We start from the raw sequence: 18,813 nt of genomic DNA, 5'->3' as shown, positions 1-18,813 counted from the left end.
CCAAACCAAACCACAATAGTGTGATTACCACCAGATTGTGATTATAGTGATCGTTCTGGTGGCTACAGCTGATGTAAGGAAAAAAATAACAGCTGACATTCTCTGCACAGAGAGTAAAACCACACAGACAGTGGAGGCGTGGAAAAAACTTGTCAGCGATGATCCACTCCTGTTAAATCATGCCTGAAATTTTCATTTGATCTTCGTTTTTCTTCTTACTTCTCCTCATTCATGCTGGGTGTCATTTCGATTTCTGTAGCCGCGAAATCAAGTGCGTGCATCACCTTAGGGACATCAAACGTGCACATTGTGAACTTTCCCTGCTGTGGTAGATTGTAAATTGCAGTGAAATAATTCAGGCGCAAGCAGCGATAAAAGCAGCGATCTAGCCGGTGAGGAGTCCGCGGGGCTCCTGTTTGCTAAATGCAGAGACAGCAGAGCTCCGAAAGTGAAGGTGAAATCCTCAGCCCGACTAAAGGGCGTCTCAGACCAGCGCTAGCTGAACACTGCGCGCGTGCACACACACACACACCATCCGCATCCTCTCAACATTTACTGTGTTCATGTGTGCAGATCACTTATTCATGGACTTATAAAATACAAGACTTCTATGACATAACTTACGACTGTCTTGGGGACAGGAGGACGGGAGGTGAAGGAGCGCAGGGGCGCCTAATCAGCGCCGCGCCTCTGTTATTGATCATGTCATAGACACAGCTGTTAAATACAGAAAATGCAACTACAGAAATAGTTTCCCACATCGTTTTGGCACCCCCCCTCTTGTGCGGCGCCCCTATGCATTGCATATAGTGCATACCCCCTTTTTGCGCCACTGGCTAGTATCATATTTATATTAATATTTATACACATATATATATATATATATATATATATATATATATATATATATATATATATATTAGGGGTGGGACTCGATTAAAAAAATTAATCGAATTAATTACAAGCTTTGTAATTCATTAATCGAAATTAATCGCATTTTAATCGCATTTCAATATTTGACATGATAAATATTAATTTAAGTTTGGTTGATGAATGAATCAATATACATAAGCTTAAACTTCAAAATGTTGTTTATTTTCCCACCAGTCTACTACACAGACCAATGAAGGGTGGAAGTGCTCCTGTGATAAACTCCTGAAATTAAAGTTAAGCATCATAACTGGATAGTTTTATTCAACATTAATGTCTCACTTGTTATAGTTGGAAATTAATCATTCTCTCAGCTGTATTCCTTGATGTTGAAATGTGTTATGCTTGTTTTAACAGCTTATTTTGAATTAAAGACTTAAAATTAAACCACAAAAAGGAGAAAAAGTTCGTTCTCCGTTTAACAGCTGTTTTTACACAGCTGTGCTTCGCACTCACGGTTGCTAGGCGACATGAGCTACGCAGAGGTGACGGCAGCTGATATGAAGGCTAGCTGCTCACTTCCGGCCTTTGTGGTGTTCGTGGGCTACGAAAGACGTGGGCCGGGTCCTTCGCAGGATGTGGCCCCTAATTTGGACATTGTACGTCGATATAATCTGTATGCCGGGAACTCGTGCACTGAGAAACGTTCCACGGTGCAAAGTGCGATTAAAATGCGTTAAAATTTTTAACGCGTTAATTTCCCCGTAATTAATTAATCGAAATTAACGCGTTAAAGTCCCACCCCTAATATATATATATATATATATATATATATATATATATATATATATAAAATGACAAAATGCAAGAGCACAAGTATTTAGTGAAAATATAATTTGCTCTCATTATGGTTTTAGGAGAAAGAGAAACATGTCAGAGTGAAACAGTTTGTAAAATCATACTTTATTGTAAAAATACTGCAGACTGTCTGACATCGCAACACATGGCTGCACATGCGCAGTACATTAAAAACAATCAAGTTTAACCCTGAAAAAGTGAAATGTTTGCAGGATGTTGAATGAACCTCAGCACATCATGCTGTACCAAACACTGTAACACAGACCTCACACCCCACCTGCCCTCACCTCCACCTCCATGAAGTGCATCTTAATAAGGAGACTTTGACTTTAAAACCTGCAAAGAATTTTATAGTTTTCACATATAAAACTGGACATATAAAACTGTAGCTCTGACTGGAAGGTCAACAGTTCGATTCCTGGCTACTCCAAGCTGTATGCCAATGTATCCTTGGGCAAGATACTGAACCTGAAGTTGCTCTCAACGCAAGCTTTCTGTAAATGTTAGATAATAAAAGCACTTAGCTTAATTAATCATGGAAGTGCTGGTGTGAATGGGGTAAACATGTTGTATAAGTATAAGAACTAGTCCATTTACCACCTTCCCCTTCAAGAAGGGCAGGTCAGGGTAATGAACTTTTCCATGTTAATAAACTGGATGGGCCACACTGATTAGTGCTGCTGAGAGCTTAAATGTAAGTTTATGGTCCCTCCAGTGAAATATGCACTAACACGTGTTTTACATATGTTGCTGTTTTTGACTCTTTTTCTCTTCTGAAGAACATTTTTGAACTATGAGTGTAATTAATAGTCACTGAAAACACCTACTACTCTTCTCACTGATTTGATCTTAACTGCATTTAAATAATAATAATAAAAAAAAAAACAGCTCAACAAAGTTTGTTTTTTTGGTGTGTTTTGTTTCTTTGCTCTTCTTTGCTGGGTGGGGATCAGGTGAGCATCTCACTGAGTGCCTCAAACATCGACTGAGTTTAATGAATCCTCAGATTTTTGAAGTTTGTGTGAAATACTAAAATGTTTAAAAAGCATGTTTAATGTATCTTATTTTTATGTATGTTAGAATCATTGGCTGAAAGTTTGAGATACTAAAGAAATGGGGATCAGTTTTTCACACACACACACACACACACACACACACACACACACACACACACACACACACACACACACACACACACACACACACACACACACACACACACACACACACACACCTCCGTGATTCTCAGTGATTCTCTGGCAGTTTCATGTTTCTTGTAAAACTTGCCCAGACTGTGTGGAGTATCTGCACGATCTGCTGGACGCATTACACCCCCCCCCCCCAAAAAATGTTCATGCTCCCACACCCTTACAACTTTCTTTCTTTCAATTATTAAAAAATGATTCCAAGTTGGATTTTAATTATATAAATGTCAACATGATAACATCAAAACATTCATATTTGTGTATTTTCCAACATAAAGGATTTGATTCCAGTTTCAGCCTGATTTATAGTCCTGTGCTGAATCTCTGAGCTGTGTCTGTGCTGCTCATGCTGGACTTGGATCTGATACATTTCGAACAGCTTTTACTGCATGTGCAAAAGTCTGAACATCATCAGAGTTATGAATATGAGAATCCAGCATGTTTACTTTGGCAGGATAGTAGCTGTTGCATTAGCACATCATCACTGAGCAGACACAATTACAGCTTGTTCTACAGAGACATTATCCATGTGTTAATATATATGATGGTTTTACTGCATTTTAACACAAAGTGGAACAAACACACTGTAGTTTAGGCAGCTACATTTTAATCAAGCCTTATTTTCACTGCATATTATCTCCTGACCACACACACACACACACACACACACACACACACACACACACACACACACACACACACACACAGCGGCAGGAGCTCTATGTCCCAGCAGGGGGCCCGCAGTTTAAGGACACCTTCATGAGACAGAAAAAAATAACAACCCAAACTCTGAATGATAAAATAATATCCAGTAAGTCATTTATTGCTTGTATGAGAGCCGTGGGAATATTGTTTCTGTACCATAATGAAGAGCAGAGTCCAACAAGAGACAAGAAAATCACCATGTTTGGATTAGGAAGATAATTATAGCAACATTTCAGAGTTCAGTTAATCACTGGTTTATTCTTCATTTTCTTTTTGCTCATCGTCCAAAACCAAAGAGCAGAAAAAGGTGGATCTGCTTCCTTTGCTGGTTCCTCCCTTCCACTTGTCTGCTCTCTAAGTGTTGACATATGCAAGCATGTGGTTACTTATTCATGAAAAAACTCAGTCTGCTTGCAATTATTTCTTGAATAATAACAAAAACCAGTATGTTCAGTGTCTCTGCAGCTGCATGTCTCAGCCATCATTTTCTACTGATGATGCAGAAGCTTCGATCAGCAGGGTACTCAGTAAGTCTGAGATGTGCTGATCTCCAGAAATGGTGTCCAGTCTCTCCAGGATGACCTGTCCACCACTGTGCATCAACACCAGCCAAAGGAGGAGGAGGAGCTCACCTCCACCTGCTGGACATCATCTGTTGATGCTCCTGATGTTGTTCCGGCCAATCAGATCAATGAACTCTTCATCAGTTTGATCTGATTCATTTTCTGGCAGTCACACCAGTTTTACCTTCAATTTTTACAAAATTGTTGATAAATTTGTGAAAGCAGTGGCCGAGTAAAGACATTAATGTATTCTAGAGTTCCTCTTTCAAACTCCACCGTCCTTGTGAGACACTCAGCTCTGCCTCCTGCCTTCTTATATTAACATAGAAATCCTCACAGAGCATCACAGGGGTCCAGGACAAGCTCACAGAGGTATTTTACCTCATAATAACTCACCTGTTTTATTACTTTGAGGCTTAAAGTTAGGACAGCTGCAGCTGCTAATTAGAGTCACTGAACTGCACCACTGCACCACGTTTGGCCTCTATTTCCCTTTTGGAGCATTTTTAATATGATTACACTGATAACATGGCACGCTGTGCAGTGCAGACCCTCCAAGAAGTTGGTTCTAGTATTTCACTAGTGTGTAACAAATGAGCAGGAGTCTGTGAGATGCAGCTTCTCACGAAGCTTTCCAGGAATTGATAACTTAGCACTGCGTGCTGTCATCCAAATATGGTCACCGCTGGCTCAGGGACCCCAGCATGGCAGGAGCCAAAACACAAACAGCGAGGTTTCAGAATCACAGCACACATCAGTGGGTTCTGCATCACCTGCTGCCCTGTATGAAGCGCTCCGCAGCGTCTGCATCAGCGTCTGCATCAGCGTCTGCAGTCTTTTGACAGCTGTTAATAAAGGCTGTGAGAGGTCTGATTGATTCATTGGCTAACATGTTGCAACATGTATCTAAAGATATCTGTAAGGAAATCATTCATGTCAAAATGTTCACCAAAGACCAAGAATCATCTCCACTGATGTGGTGCAGAGCCAGTTCTGCCCTGAGGACCGGCCCTAAGGTCAACAGAGCTGAGGAGCAGAGGTCGGGGTCCACGGGAAGATGCTACAGCAGGCAGAATCTGTGGGCTGCATCTGCCAGTTTCTTACAGCAGCATCACCCACAGCCACTGACATCAGCTGTTCCAGTTTTGTGAGCCGGATCTGGATTGGGCAGTGGCCTTGATGGAAAACAGGTATCAGAAGAATCCCCTATTAAGACAGTAGGTGGATACCTTTGTGCTAACCACAGAGGTATTCAGATTGTACTCCTATTTTTAGTCTTTATTAGGTAGTGACGGTGGGGGGTGGGTGGGGTGTTACATACAGCAAAGATCCTGGGAGGAAGAGGGGCTCCTGTGGTAACGGCTCCACCTTTAGTAAAAGTGATGCATGCTCTACCAGGTGAGCTGCAGAGGTCATACAGGAAAGTACCGTGAAGCTGCCATGTCTGCTACCTGTCTGTACCTGTTCCAACCCAAAAGCAGCAATCCCACCCACGTCTCAGCCACGTGGCTTCCAGGACAGACTGTCTGAAACTGTGTGCCATTATCACCTGATTTAATGACAATCACATTTCAAACAAGCCTATTTTTTCACAGGATCCACCCTCATTCACCTCATTACGAGTCACACGGCTTTAACCAACTTTAGAGTCAAGGATTTCCGAAGTTCAGGGCTGAACCATTTTAGATCCAACAGGTGTTCTAGGGCTGCACCATCATGGTGCTGAAGGTAGAAGCCATCAGGAAGGCATTTTGGAGGAGCTGAAGGGCCGTACCAGCGTGGTTTTTAAGCTTTGTTGTCAGAGGTCATGGGTGGAGGCGGAGGGGTGCCGTTAGAAGTCGTAGGGTCGTACCATCATGGAGGTGGCGCGCAGGGAATAGCTGGGACCTTTGAAGTGGTGCCACTTGATGCCGTTAAGCTTCCTGATGTTGTGGCCGATGGTGTAGTACACACCGTTCAGGTTGGAGAAACCGCAGGCATCAAACCACCAACCTGATGGAGGTAAGAGGGAGTGAGAGATGATACTAAGTTCATAATAATAACAATCCAATAATATAACAAACAGACTGCGATGCCTGCAGTTTCATTCATACGACTTCAAGTTGAAGCACACTTTGAAGAGACGGCTGAAAAACTGCCTCCAGTGGCAGCTCTGCTCCAGGAGTGCAATGTTAAATCATCACAAAGCATGCTCATCACCTGTCTCTATTATAGCTAATAGAGACCAATAAAGTTCACAGCAGCTGTAAGACGGTGAATTTATTTATAACTTCCCCTTTTTAAATGTAATGAAGACGGAAAGTTTCCTGAAAAGGGATCAATAGGAAGGATGTCACGGCGGCTCCAGCCATCTCTGACACAAAGTCAGTGCTTCTGAATCTACAGCAGCTGCAGGTTTAGTTTTTAAACCTGAGAAAATCCTTCTGAAATGATCCCACAGATCTGTGAGCTGTGGAGTTTCCTCCTGAGCAGACGCAAACAGCACACATTTATGGGATTTACACCTGATTAGACTTCATTCACATTTACAGTTATGGATGCTCTAAACATGCAAACAATTAGAAATATTCAACAAGCATGAACGTTGTTTAATAAAGAGCGGTGCGATCTATTTCCTGTCAGTTTTTTAAATATGTGACACGTGTCCAAAAATGATACTTTACTTCTTGAACTCTATTTTTTAAATAAAGTTTGTCTCACTGCCAAATTTGGGGGTCACGTTCATAAATTTGTCCTTGAGGGAAAACTGCAGCTGCGTACATTTGTGTGTTCTGTGTCTCTGCTTCACTTTACCTTCTCAGTAAACTGCTGTGATTTGAAATGACTCATTTAGTGGTGACACTGGCGTGTTTTCCTCTCAGGACTCGAGCTTTTTGCTGGAACGATTCGCAGCCCTGTCTGTCTTGGCGTGAGGTGAAGGGCACCGAAGGTGACGGATGTTTGAAAGACCAGAACTTTGAAGCCTAATTTTGACCTGCAAACAGCAAAGCACTGCAAACACTGTAACACTATATATATATAGTGTTACAATACTTTTGCAAGGCACTGTATGTGCAGTGTGAGAGCATAAACCACATGGGTATGAATTCATCTTTGAATACAGGTGTTTTTCAGTCCCGTTGCTGCAGGTGCATAAAATCAAACACCTGTCTGTGCCTTTACGAACGTCTGTAGTATAATGGAGCTCAGTGAATTCAGACATGGCTCCACCATCAGCTGTAAGTCATATTATTATTCAGGAACCACATAAAGGGTGAGACTGTGTGAGTGTGTGAAAGTCTCCAGCTTCATGGCCACGCAGCTCCTGTAGGTGTGCAGATACACTGTGAATGTATTTATTAGCATCTCTACTCAACTGAATATTTCCAAACAGAATCATATTTCTTTCTTTTTTTTTTTTGCTTTAAACTGCAGACAAAAAGGAAAAGCAGACCTCCAGTGAGCATCATGGCACATTTGCAGTGTTCACAGTTGTCGTTGTCCTTGTCTCGGGTGCTGAAGCCGGTGCCGTGGTTGGTGAGGCTGCTCTGCCTTCCTGCTGTCCCGCTGTAACCTCTCAGATACAGCCTGAGGGAGGGGAGACAGTCTGAGCGCTACAGTTATGGCGGTTAATCCTCGTACTCGTCCCACACTTGGTCCGGCGGGCCGGGCCAAGTGTGTTGGTCCTGTGTGGAATTTATATACAGCTGTGTGCAAACCATTTAGGTTATTATCTATGACACAGTCAAGGAGGAGGCCATCATTCACCGAAGCATGCCAAACATGGTCCCCCTGCACCCAGCCAAGTCAGTTTTCATCAGATTAACAATAATTTTCATCACTGATGAATTCTCTAAGTGATTTTTCCACAGAAATTCCAAATTCTGCAGCATCATATTCCCTGAGAATATTTCCTCAGGAATCTGTGAGTGTCCTGAACAGTTTCATTAATGAATCAGCCGTAAACAGACAGCTGCAGTCCTAAACAGCAGAGTTACATTACACAAGTATGCATATTCATATCATACAGGCCTATAAGCAGCAGTTATAAGTGGTTTCCATTATCGATCAGTCAATAATCACTGACTGATCATGTATTGCTTTGTAAAATCTGAGTGTGCTTCAGCAACAGCAGTGATGTACTGCAGCTGTAGCTGTTACCTGTACTGCTGTCGCTCACTGGTCAGAATAAATCGGTCGTACTGGGAGTGGGCGGAGTTTCCTTCCCAGTCCATCAGCTCCACCCTCATAGAGTAGATGCCCTGACTGGTCAGCAGGTACAAAACTTCATTACCCAGCCAGTGCTCCCCCGACACGTCCCCGAAACCCTGCAGGGAGAATCACGAGACCGTCGTACTTCACACTTTAAACTTGGATGAATCCTTCTCACTGTCAGACAAACGGACCGTTCTGTATTCCCTCCAGCTCCTCTGGAAGTCCACGCTGCCATTAAACCGTCTCTGGAAGACTGTCCAGCCTCCACCACTCGTCTCCATGTCACAGTACACCTTCAGGAGGAGAAACAGAAGTTACTGACGCTCTTTCCACTCAAATATAAAATCAACCTAAAACTGTTTTTCTTAGATTCAAACCAATCGCTGCACCACCGACTGCAAATGAGCATTTTAAAATCCACAAAAATGGATTTTGACCTGCTGCGTCAGAGCGACACTGCACTTCTTTAGGGACGTGTTTTGTTTTTATTTGGGTATATACCTGCAGAAAGTCACAGTAAACCTCATTACTATTGCTACAGTATGCAGTAAACAAACAATATTACTTATTTTGTCAGAATATAAATACACAATCATGAGTGTGAGTTCAGCTGTGAGCCCCTCATTTCCCTGCAGCAGGAACCCGGCTCTGAACTGACAGCAGCTGTTTGAACGCTTTAAGCTCCAACCACAAATAACTGAAGTGGTTTCTCTCTCATTGGTCCTGAGTAAACATCCACCTGCACACACTGTGTGACTTCAGCTGTTAGGAGTTCACTGTCTGTCTGAGGCGCTCGTTACCTGCACAGGTTCAGTCCTGTTGCCGATGTAGATGTGATAGAGGCCGCTCACAGAGTGACCGGCCCTGTAAGCATCCGCACAGTCCCTCCACACCTGGCTCCTGGGAGGTGCTGCTGCAGCAAAGACGTTTCCATAAATATGAATATGAATGTACTGTCCAAAAAATGCTACATGTCTGCGTGTGTACCTGTAGTAGTAGCCACCATGTTAATGAGCGTGTGGACAGACTCCATCAGCTGAGTCTGCTGTCTCTGCAGGGCCGTGTTGTTGCTGCTGGCAACTCTCAGCTGCCTCTCCAAAGACTCGATGGATGCCATCTGAGTCCTGATGATGGACTGAGACAGAAAACAGTTCCACTGCACTTTAATCCCTTTGTAACATCCATCCATCCATCCATCCATCCATCCATCCATCCATCCATCCATCCATCCGCTTATCCTGTCCAGCTATCAGGAGCTGGAGCCCATCCCAGCTGACACTGGGTGAGAGGCAAAGTACACCTGGACAGGTCGCTAGCCTGTCACAGGGCCAACACAGAGAGACAGCCAACCATTCACACCAATCACCAGTTAACCTAACCCCACTAACTGCATGTCTTTGGACTGTGGGAGGAAACCCACACAGACACAGGGAGAACATGCAAACTCCACACAGAGAGGTCAAGGTGGAATCAAACCCAGACCTTCTAGCTGTCATTCTAGCTGTGAGGCAGCAGTGCTAACCACCATGCCACTGCGCTGCCCCCCCTCTGCAACATGAACATTTATTTTTAACGCAGCCTTTATTTAATCAGGTCAAAGTCTCATTGAGATTAAAATCTCTTTTCCATCAGAGACCGAAGCAACAGGGCAGCAAAAATCACAACAAATACAACACATAACAATCTTTTACTTTTCATTATTTATTTATTCCACTTAACATCAGTTTCACAACAGATTTCTAGTTTCTGTCCCCTGCTGAGCCCACTGAAACCTATAAAATCATCTGCATGCTTAAAACTATCATTTACATTTATCACATCAGGCTTGACGTCTCTGAGTTTAAGCTAATAAGCTGAGCTTGTAAATGTCAGATAGACCATCTGCAGACATCTGCTGAGATTTGATTCAGTGAACTTAAAAATGGCTCTGATGATGGCTTCGGTGGGGGAGGGCATTACCAGCAAACATCTCCTAACCTGAAGTCTGTTCTTCTCCTGTCTCATGTCCTCCAGCTCGCCTTGCTGCTGAGACTCCAGCATCTGAACTTTACTCTCCAAACGACTGAAAGAGAACAAAGAAAATGTGTTAAAGTGCAAAACAAAGCAACAAAAAGGAAAACACAACAAAGCAGACACAAAAACAGCAGCCGCCGTTTTCCTTTGTCAGCCATCATTCAAACATGAACGCTCAGCGATGATGGAGGAGGAGATTACAGTGTTCTCCACATCCTTTCAGTTTCAACTAGAGACATTCTCACTATGCTTCAAACATATCATGAAAATGCCACGATGAACCCATCCATCCATCCATCCATTCGCTTCCGCTTATCCTGGTCAGGGTCGCGGGGGGGCTGGAGCCTATCCCAGCTGTCATAGGGCGAGAGGCAGGGTACACCCTGAACAGGTCGCCAGCCTGTCACAGGGCCAACACAGAGAGACAAACAACCTTTCACACTCACATTCACACCTATGGGCAATTTAGAGTAGCCAATTAACCTAACCCCAGTAAGTGCATGTTTTTGGAATGTGGGAGGAAACCGGAGTACCCGGAGGAAACCCACGCAAGCACGGGGAGAACATGCAAACTCCACACAGAGAGAGGGAGAGGCCTGGGCCAAGGTGGAATCGAACCCAGGCCTTCCAGATGGTATTTTATCTGTGAGGCAGCAGTGCTAACCACTGCGCCACCGCGCTGCCCGCCACGATGAACGTGTGAGGTAAATCTGACTGTGTAACTGCAGGGATGCTGGCTCCGCTGCAGCGCAGCATCCACACCGTCACTGTAACTGCGGTGGTGTGAGGCTCTTGGATGATGCGTGGGCTGAAAATCCGAGCTGTCAGGTGGGCTTTGATGCATGCCCTGGTTGGCTTCGGGAGGCCACTTCCTGCTTCTCATTACACTCACCTGGGTGTGTTTTGCTTATACTTTGCACTTAGATTTGAATTTGGGATATCTATAAATTTGAATCAAGCCTTTGCTTTTCTAAGCTCTGCTCTCCGTATTTTGTTGCAGTAAGGAAAAATAAGACCCAATAAAAACATGACAAAACAGTATGATGATGGCAGAAATAAGAGGTTTCCTCACAGATCAGAGATCCTCTCCTGCACACAGTTTCACAGTTTGCCTCACGGTTCAGCTTTGGGTCAATAATTGTTTCGCACACATTCCAGTGCCTGAACCCACCAGCAGACCTGACCCACTGTATGAGGACGTCTCCTAAAATCTGTTCACTAATATTATTTTTTTGGAGATCATGTTTTTGTGCAGGTGTTTTTTTTCTCAGATGCAAAGAGAAAAGTTGTCTTTCTAGTGCTGCAGGCCTGGTGTTACACAAACAGGGAAAGATTCCACACTTCCAAAGCCAAGATGCAAACGGGAAGGTTTCTGAAACAGCTTCCCTCATTCAGTCACGTTTCCTAACCTTGTAATAGCTTCACACACACATGCAAACAAGCAGGACATACAAAGATAAAGGCCGTCTTGGGAAATGATACAATCATTGCATCCAAGTGAAGAGGAGGAGCAGCCACAGTAACACAGGAGTGTTTCAGGTGGTTTGCACAACAGTTTAACTCCTGAATCTCTTCGTGACCTTAGAGAAGCTGTAGATGAATAATTTCTGCTGCCAGATCGGACGACACTTCTGGTTATCTGTGCAGCTGAAGCAGCAGCAGAGCTGCTGAAAATAGACTCCAGCCCACAATCAGGTCAACAAAGTATGAGCCAAACGAATGAAACCCGATGAAGACCTGGCCGGGGTTCCAGAAGGCAGCGTGGGACACGCCAAGTGGCTGAACGTCCACTTCACACTCCCTGAGCGTGCGGTGGTCTGCAGGAGTCCAGTGGAAACTTTTGGTCTCGTTCTATAAAGTTTCTACAAATAAGTCACAACCTCAGTGACCTGTGTGGTGAAAATATGTTAAATACACATTATCTGCTGGCAGCCATGATTACAGTAAGTAAGACTCGTTCAAAGTTGCATTCATTTTGTTGTCATTTTTTATGTTTACATGCATCCAAAGTTCAGTGCAGTTCACAGTAGCCCGGCTCCCTGTGTGTGCTTCAAATCAGCTTCTGAATCCAAACCATTAAACTGAAGGTTTACAGAAAGGCTTAAACTGGATACGAAAGCATTTGGTTCTGAAAAGTTAAAAGCAGATGAAGTCCAGTTGTATCCAAGTCTGTGGGAAAACATCCCCACGCCTCTGCTGATGAGCACTTTCCTGAGTTTATGGGCTTCCCAGGTTTACTGAACACAACGTTTTGTTGTACTCATTTTGTAAATTATGGTTGTGATTAGTGTGCAAAACGCCTCGCTGGTGACATCAGCTCCGCTCGAGGCTTCACTGTGAGGCTGTGAATGCTTCGTGTGGTTACATCAGAGATTAGCACGTTAGCATGCTAACCATACAGTGTGACTGAGGCTGATGGGGATCATTATTAATCCTGCAGGTTTAACGAGCACATTAAACCTGAAAGGTTAAAGTTAGAGGAACATTATTAGATCGGCTGATTTACTGAAAAATCAGCTTCATTGTTTGCAAAAACAAAGCTGAATATATAATTATTAAAAACTTCAGGTAGCTTTGACACATTTAACACACTACAGCAAATACTTTAAAGAGGATTCTCCTGCAGTTCAGTTCAGTGATGAATATAAATTGTAGAACCCCTCTGTGTGAGGTGTCACTGACATGAGTCAGAGGTGAACCGCCCTCCCGTATCATTGAGCTGATGACTGACGGTGTTCAGCATTAGCAGGTGGCACTGTGGTCACATTAGGAGCTGAAACACGTTATCAGCTTCTGGTTCTGATCACTTCAATATGCTGACCTGCACATGAACGAGGAAACACTAATGTGAGGTGGACTGATGGGGTGTCTCTGAGCGCTGTGGTTTGTGCAGCATGAATGTGTGTGTGTGTGTGTGTGTGTGTGTGTGTGTGTGTGTGTGTGTGTGTGTGTGTGTGTGTGTGTGTGTGTGTGTGTGTGTGTGTGTGTGTAGATCCAGGAAGCTGTTTTACTGCGGTGTCAAACACATGTGTGTGTGGGTGCTTTATGGTATCAGGATTCCCAGAAGTCTTTGCTTCTAACTTTTAAAGAAGAGCCAAGATTTGAATCCTGCACTGAGTTGTGTGCTCCATAACACAAAGGCTTCAGTTTTATTGACACAAACTAAAACACAACCACTAATAACACATTCAGTGACACAGCTGCTTTGGTTTTAGTCTGCAGCTTAGGAGGCTGTAAGTAAGTCACTGAACATTCAAATACCCCACAGCAGGGCTTCAGTTTCTTATTTTTGGGCTCCATCCATCCATCCATCCATCCATCCAACCAACCAACCCAGCTATCAGAGGGTGAGAGGCAGGGTACACCCTGGAGAGGTTGCCAGCCCTTCACAGGGCAAACACAGAGAGGCAGACAACCATTCACACTCACACTCACACCTGTGGGCAATTCAGAACCACCAGTGAACCTAACCCCAGTACCTGCATGTCTTTTGACTGTGGGAGGAAGCTGGAGTTTCATGCAGACACTGGAAGAACGTGCAACATGTCCCAGGCTGAGGTGGAATCAAACCCAGGACCTTGTTGCAGTGAGGCAGCAGTGCTAACCACTCTTCCACCGTGCTGTCTGACATGCTTTCAGCTCTTTTTTTGGTAGTCCACGTGCAGACTCTGGACCTCCATGTGTTTAGAGTTGTTCCATCGCCTCATCAGACACAATCAAACAAATGTTCGTTGTTCAGATCCAACACTCTTTACGGTCTGCCAAATGTCCCTCATATGTGTCAAAGTAAAAACTAGGATGACGGTAACTGGGTGATCAATGTTACCGAGCATTTAAAGGCTGATCGGTGAATGTTCACGCTTCATGAATTACATCTACACTAAGAGAAAACATCACGCACACTCTGCTGCTCCGCTCTGAGTCACACACACCGTCTGTTACTGTAAACATGCTCCATAATGACACAGTGCACGGTCCAAGTTCACCTCACAATGAAAAATGGTAAAAATATTGTGTCTCCAAATATTGCTGTGCTGCAGTAACAGCTGTGGACATATTTACATCACTCTGATGACTTGCTTTTACTTCAAATATTCTCACTGATAAGCCTCCCATCTTTTTTCTTTGGGCAGACTGCAGCAGAGCATGTTTTCAGCATCCATCCGTCTCAGGGGAAAATCACAGAAATATGGCTCTGCCGAGGAGTTGGGTGCACACATCTGCACGAAGCTCACATGTTCTTTTTTTATGTTTATCTGCTGAAGAAGCAACATCTTAATCCTGTATTCACCAAAAGAATAACAGTCAGCTTTACTATCTGTTTTTGCTGCTTTTTTTAGAGAACTGTAAATTCATGGATAACAACAATAATCATATTTTAGGCTTAAAAATATCATTTGGATTAAAGAGCTTGTGGTTACTGGTGGATTAACCAGTACAGAAACATAAAAGATGGTTTTGGTAATGACCAGTACTCTTAATTTAGGGCAGCTGTGGCATAAACCTTACACTTGGCAGTGGTCTAATAAATTTGTTAAGCTGTTTCTGCTGCATTAAAATAGTTCCAGGTGATCAGATTTCAGGTAGCTGCCCAAAATAAAACATCTTTACATCTTTGACAAACCCTGCTCAGGTATGTAGAAAAAGTGGCTCATGGTCAATTTTCCCTCTTGAAGAAGGAAGCTTCCCACCTGTTCTTGTCTTGCAGCCGGCTGATCTCTGAAGTCTGCAGTAACAGCTCCTTTTCCAGCTTGTTGGTGGACAGCGAATTCTCCAGAAGCTTTATCTCCATCTGAGACGTGTGGTTCAGCACCTGATAGAAGACAAAATACTGAATAAACCCACCAAAGCCGGTCTTTAGGTTCACCCTCAGCAGGCCGGCGGCTCCTTACCTTTGCTTCCACCACATGGAGCTTGCGCGTCTGCTCCGCTGTGTGTGTGAGCAGGTTTGTGCCGATCGCCAGCATTGTGGCTGTTTGGTTATGAACAACATGCGACTGCATGTTAGCAACATCACGCCTGATGTTCTTCTGAATGAAGTTCTCCAACTGCACTCAAAAAATGAGAAACACAAAGAGTCTGTGATGAGAGAGGAAGCTGAAAACTGTGACTGCACAACACAAACAGAAAGCAATGCAGCCACTCCACATCCATCAAGATTCACACAAGCAAATTCAGGACAATAATTTAAAAAAAAATAGTATAAAAGCCTCTGCCCTCCAGAAAGATCTCTGGTGGCCATCTGCAGTTTGCTGAAGCCACATGAACCATGATGAGGTCAAAATATAACTTTCAGGTTTGGAATGAGACACCTAACAAGTGTATGCCACCATCAGAACATGGTGGTGTTAGTTGGATGTATTAAAACAGGCTTCTGGACCAGGATGGTTCACCCTTACTTTTTCAGCACTGACTCTGGATTGTTGAGAGGAGAAGAAGAAGGTTTATGGCTGAAAGGATTCACTGAGTCATTCTTAAAATGCCTCTGCTCCACACACTGCGATTCATCCTCAGGAAACCATGAACGTCCATACAATAGGAGCTGTTGTTGGTTAGACAAAGAGGCAGTGAAGCAGAAAGGACAGCCAGCCGATTCTGACCTATTTGACCTCAGGACTAAATTAAAGCGAGCTGAGCTGAGTCTCTCCAGAAGTTCAGCAGTGAGTTGTTTTATTCTGGAAAACCACCCAACCAGTGTATCAAGTTCACCATATCAAACATGTTAATAAAACATATCAGGAGGTCTGGTATATAAAGACGCAGGTCTCTCCATCTCTGGGAATATCAACCCATGCCAGCTCGCACTGCCACGCTGTGATCTCCAACCCCCGACAAATAAATAATCTATCCATTCATTCGTGCCTCAGACTCCACGTCCTCAGGATATCAGTGCCACTGAGAAGAAGGAGTTGATAAATATATCGTTGGAGCAACAAACAGATCGGTCCCAGTGGGACGACCAGTTACCGATGAAGCAAAGTTCAGGCCAGAGTGCCCAGAGCACATTTGGCTCTGGTGAGGATCACTTTTCTTACATGGGTCTCATTGCAAAACTCTATTTGTTATTCCCAACAGTGACATTTTTCAGAGCTTTAAGTGGTGTTTAAATTTAGCTGTGGTTTGGCATCACTGCTTCTTTCTTGTTTCATTATCACATTTTTTTCACCAGTGTTTGAAATGTTTTTTGGGACTCTTAAGAGAAAACAGATTTTACTTTTGCTGGACTGAAACTCAGCTGGACGCCCTGTCCTGAAAAACACATTAATCTTTGTATTTCCCGAAAACAAAAGCACGGGCTCACCGCACATGTTAAAGCTTTACACCAAAGATCAATACCTGAGGCACCTGTGCAGGTGGTTTGGTGGAGGTAGAAGGGAAGGCATTTGCATATTCATTGATCCCTACATGCTAATGGGGTACATGGATTGGAAGTACATGTACATTTATTTTTATGGGTTCAGTCAATGCCAGGAGAGGAATTCAAGTAAAGCATGAATCACGACCAAAAAAAACGATCCACTTCTTTCTTGATTTTAGGTCAGACTTTAAACCTGTGGCCTGTGCAGCCGTGAGTCCTGCTAAAAATGCCAACTGCTGCTTTCTTCTTCTGTTCCACTATAGTTTAGATGCAAATACTGTAATTTGTACTCCAACTTTAGTTACTTATTATTTTACAGATTTCAGAAATATCTAATGCTCACATTGGGCAACAAGGGCTCTCCATTGGTCACATCAGGGGCGAGGTCTTCAGCTTCATCAAAGAGATGTTGAGTGCTTTGAGGCTGTTGATAAAAGTCCGATGCCAGGTCAGTCGTGGCCGGCCTGTGCCTTGTCTGTATCCAGGTGGAACCCATCGGAATATCCTCTGTGGGATTCGGCTGTTGGAAGATGTGTCCGGCAAGTTTCAGGTGACAGCGTGCAATGGTGATGCTGAGGCTGGGCAGCGTGCTTCGCTGTAGCACCTCTTTGTTAGTGATGTGATCAAAGTGTCGGACCTTCGGTATTCTTCTGAGGCAGCGTTGATGGAAGACATCTACCTTTCAGGTAATCCTGACCGATGCTTTCCGCGTTTTGGAGCCATAAAGTGCCATCGGGATGATGACTGAGGCATACGGTCGAAGCTTGATGTTAGTTGAGATGGAGGCAGATGGTCAGATATTCTGCAGTTGTTGGAATATTGCTTTGTCAGTGCGGCTCTTGATGTCGGTCTCTGCGTGTCCATCCCGTCCAATGATCCTGCCGAGGAACGTAAACCTCTCCACCTCCTCAAGTTCATGTCTGCTGATTTTGATTTTAGGCATGCCAGTGTGGTGCTGCCCTTCTTTGGTAATTTGACAGTGACACCTTTCTGCCAGTTTGCAGGGATGATTCCCATTGGGCCAACTCAGAAAATCCAGTGTTTCTTTTTGTCTGCCTGTTATTGCTTATTATGTGTTGATTAAACATTTTCTGTCATTTAAATACTCGACTGTACATCAGGGAAACTTGACCAATGTTCCAGCCTGAGTTCATGAGCAAAAGCTGCTTCACACTCTGGCTTTAACTCATTTGTTATGACTGCTAAACACTGTCAGCTGATTCATTTTTCACAAGTACTGCCTGAGTTTCAGCAGTGTTATGTTTTCACGGTTTTCTTCCATTCAGCTGCTGATGTTATCCACATTGATGGACCTTATCATATCCATCATTCTTCACGCACGCTGACGGCACTATTACTCATTTTCACTAACCAATTAAAGTTATTTAAGTGCTATTATATTTAGTCTGCTTCAATTGGGATTCAGATTAAACAAGCATCGTTCTGTTCAATCAGAAAATGATTTTATAAGTGGGGAGATGCCTATCGCAGCGGCCACAAATTCAAATGGCCTTTCTTTGGGACTTTTGTGTGAGTGAGTGAGTGAGTGAGTGAGTGAGTGAGTGAGTGAGTGAGTGAGTGAGTAAATTGAGCTAGCCTGGAATAAAGAGAGAGGGAGAAAATCTGATGTTGTGACACAGTGAGAAGTTAATCAAATAATCAACAAAGGAGAAAATAGCTAGAACGGGTCGGTCCATTTCTCCCTCCCGCTCTGCTTCCTGAGATGCCGTGCAGATAAAAGTTTGACGAAAGCCAAAACCTCCACCTGGCTGCTGCCCAGTCCAGCCAGCAGAGCCAGAGAGGTGGGAGCAGAGACGGTGTGGACAGAAGTGTGTTGCCTGTGTGTGAGAGCGAATCCGCTCAGTTTGGCCGAATCTCCAGAGAGAAAGCATTCTGACTTCCTGTGTGAGGACACAACCACATGCAAACTACCACTTCCTTCTAAGACCCACAAAAACTGGCATATATTTATAAAAGCAGTCACACACACAAACACAATTAGCTCTGCACTCACAATCATAAACTACACAAGCAGAGCCTGAGCAGT

The 18,813-nt window shown here is 43.8% G+C and overlaps 1 protein-coding gene across 1 annotated transcript in view; it reads right to left on the bottom strand.

Annotated features, from left to right (window-relative positions):
• Window positions 1-5,603: 5,603 nt before the first annotated feature.
• Window positions 5,604-18,813, bottom strand: part of angpt4 (angiopoietin 4) — a 62,725-nt gene continuing 49,515 nt past the window's right edge. Inside the window, exons 2-10 of the mRNA XM_030725847.1 lie at window positions 15,301-15,456; window positions 15,100-15,221; window positions 10,373-10,457; window positions 9,383-9,530; window positions 9,196-9,308; window positions 8,587-8,688; window positions 8,342-8,508; window positions 7,635-7,768; window positions 5,604-6,193 (exon numbers count right to left, since the gene is read on the bottom strand). Coding sequence (XP_030581707.1) covers window positions 6,033-6,193; window positions 7,635-7,768; window positions 8,342-8,508; window positions 8,587-8,688; window positions 9,196-9,308; window positions 9,383-9,530; window positions 10,373-10,457; window positions 15,100-15,221; window positions 15,301-15,456 — 1,188 coding nt within the window. The 3' untranslated portion in view covers window positions 5,604-6,032. The remainder of the gene's footprint in view (window positions 6,194-7,634; window positions 7,769-8,341; window positions 8,509-8,586; window positions 8,689-9,195; window positions 9,309-9,382; window positions 9,531-10,372; window positions 10,458-15,099; window positions 15,222-15,300; window positions 15,457-18,813) is intronic.

The sequence above is a fragment of the Archocentrus centrarchus genome, unplaced genomic scaffold, assembly GCF_007364275.1.
Source record: "Archocentrus centrarchus isolate MPI-CPG fArcCen1 unplaced genomic scaffold, fArcCen1 scaffold_80_ctg1, whole genome shotgun sequence".
In the NCBI taxonomy this organism is placed as follows: Eukaryota; Metazoa; Chordata; class Actinopteri; order Cichliformes; family Cichlidae; genus Archocentrus; species Archocentrus centrarchus.
This window is presented reverse-complemented; position numbering and strand designations above follow the sequence as displayed.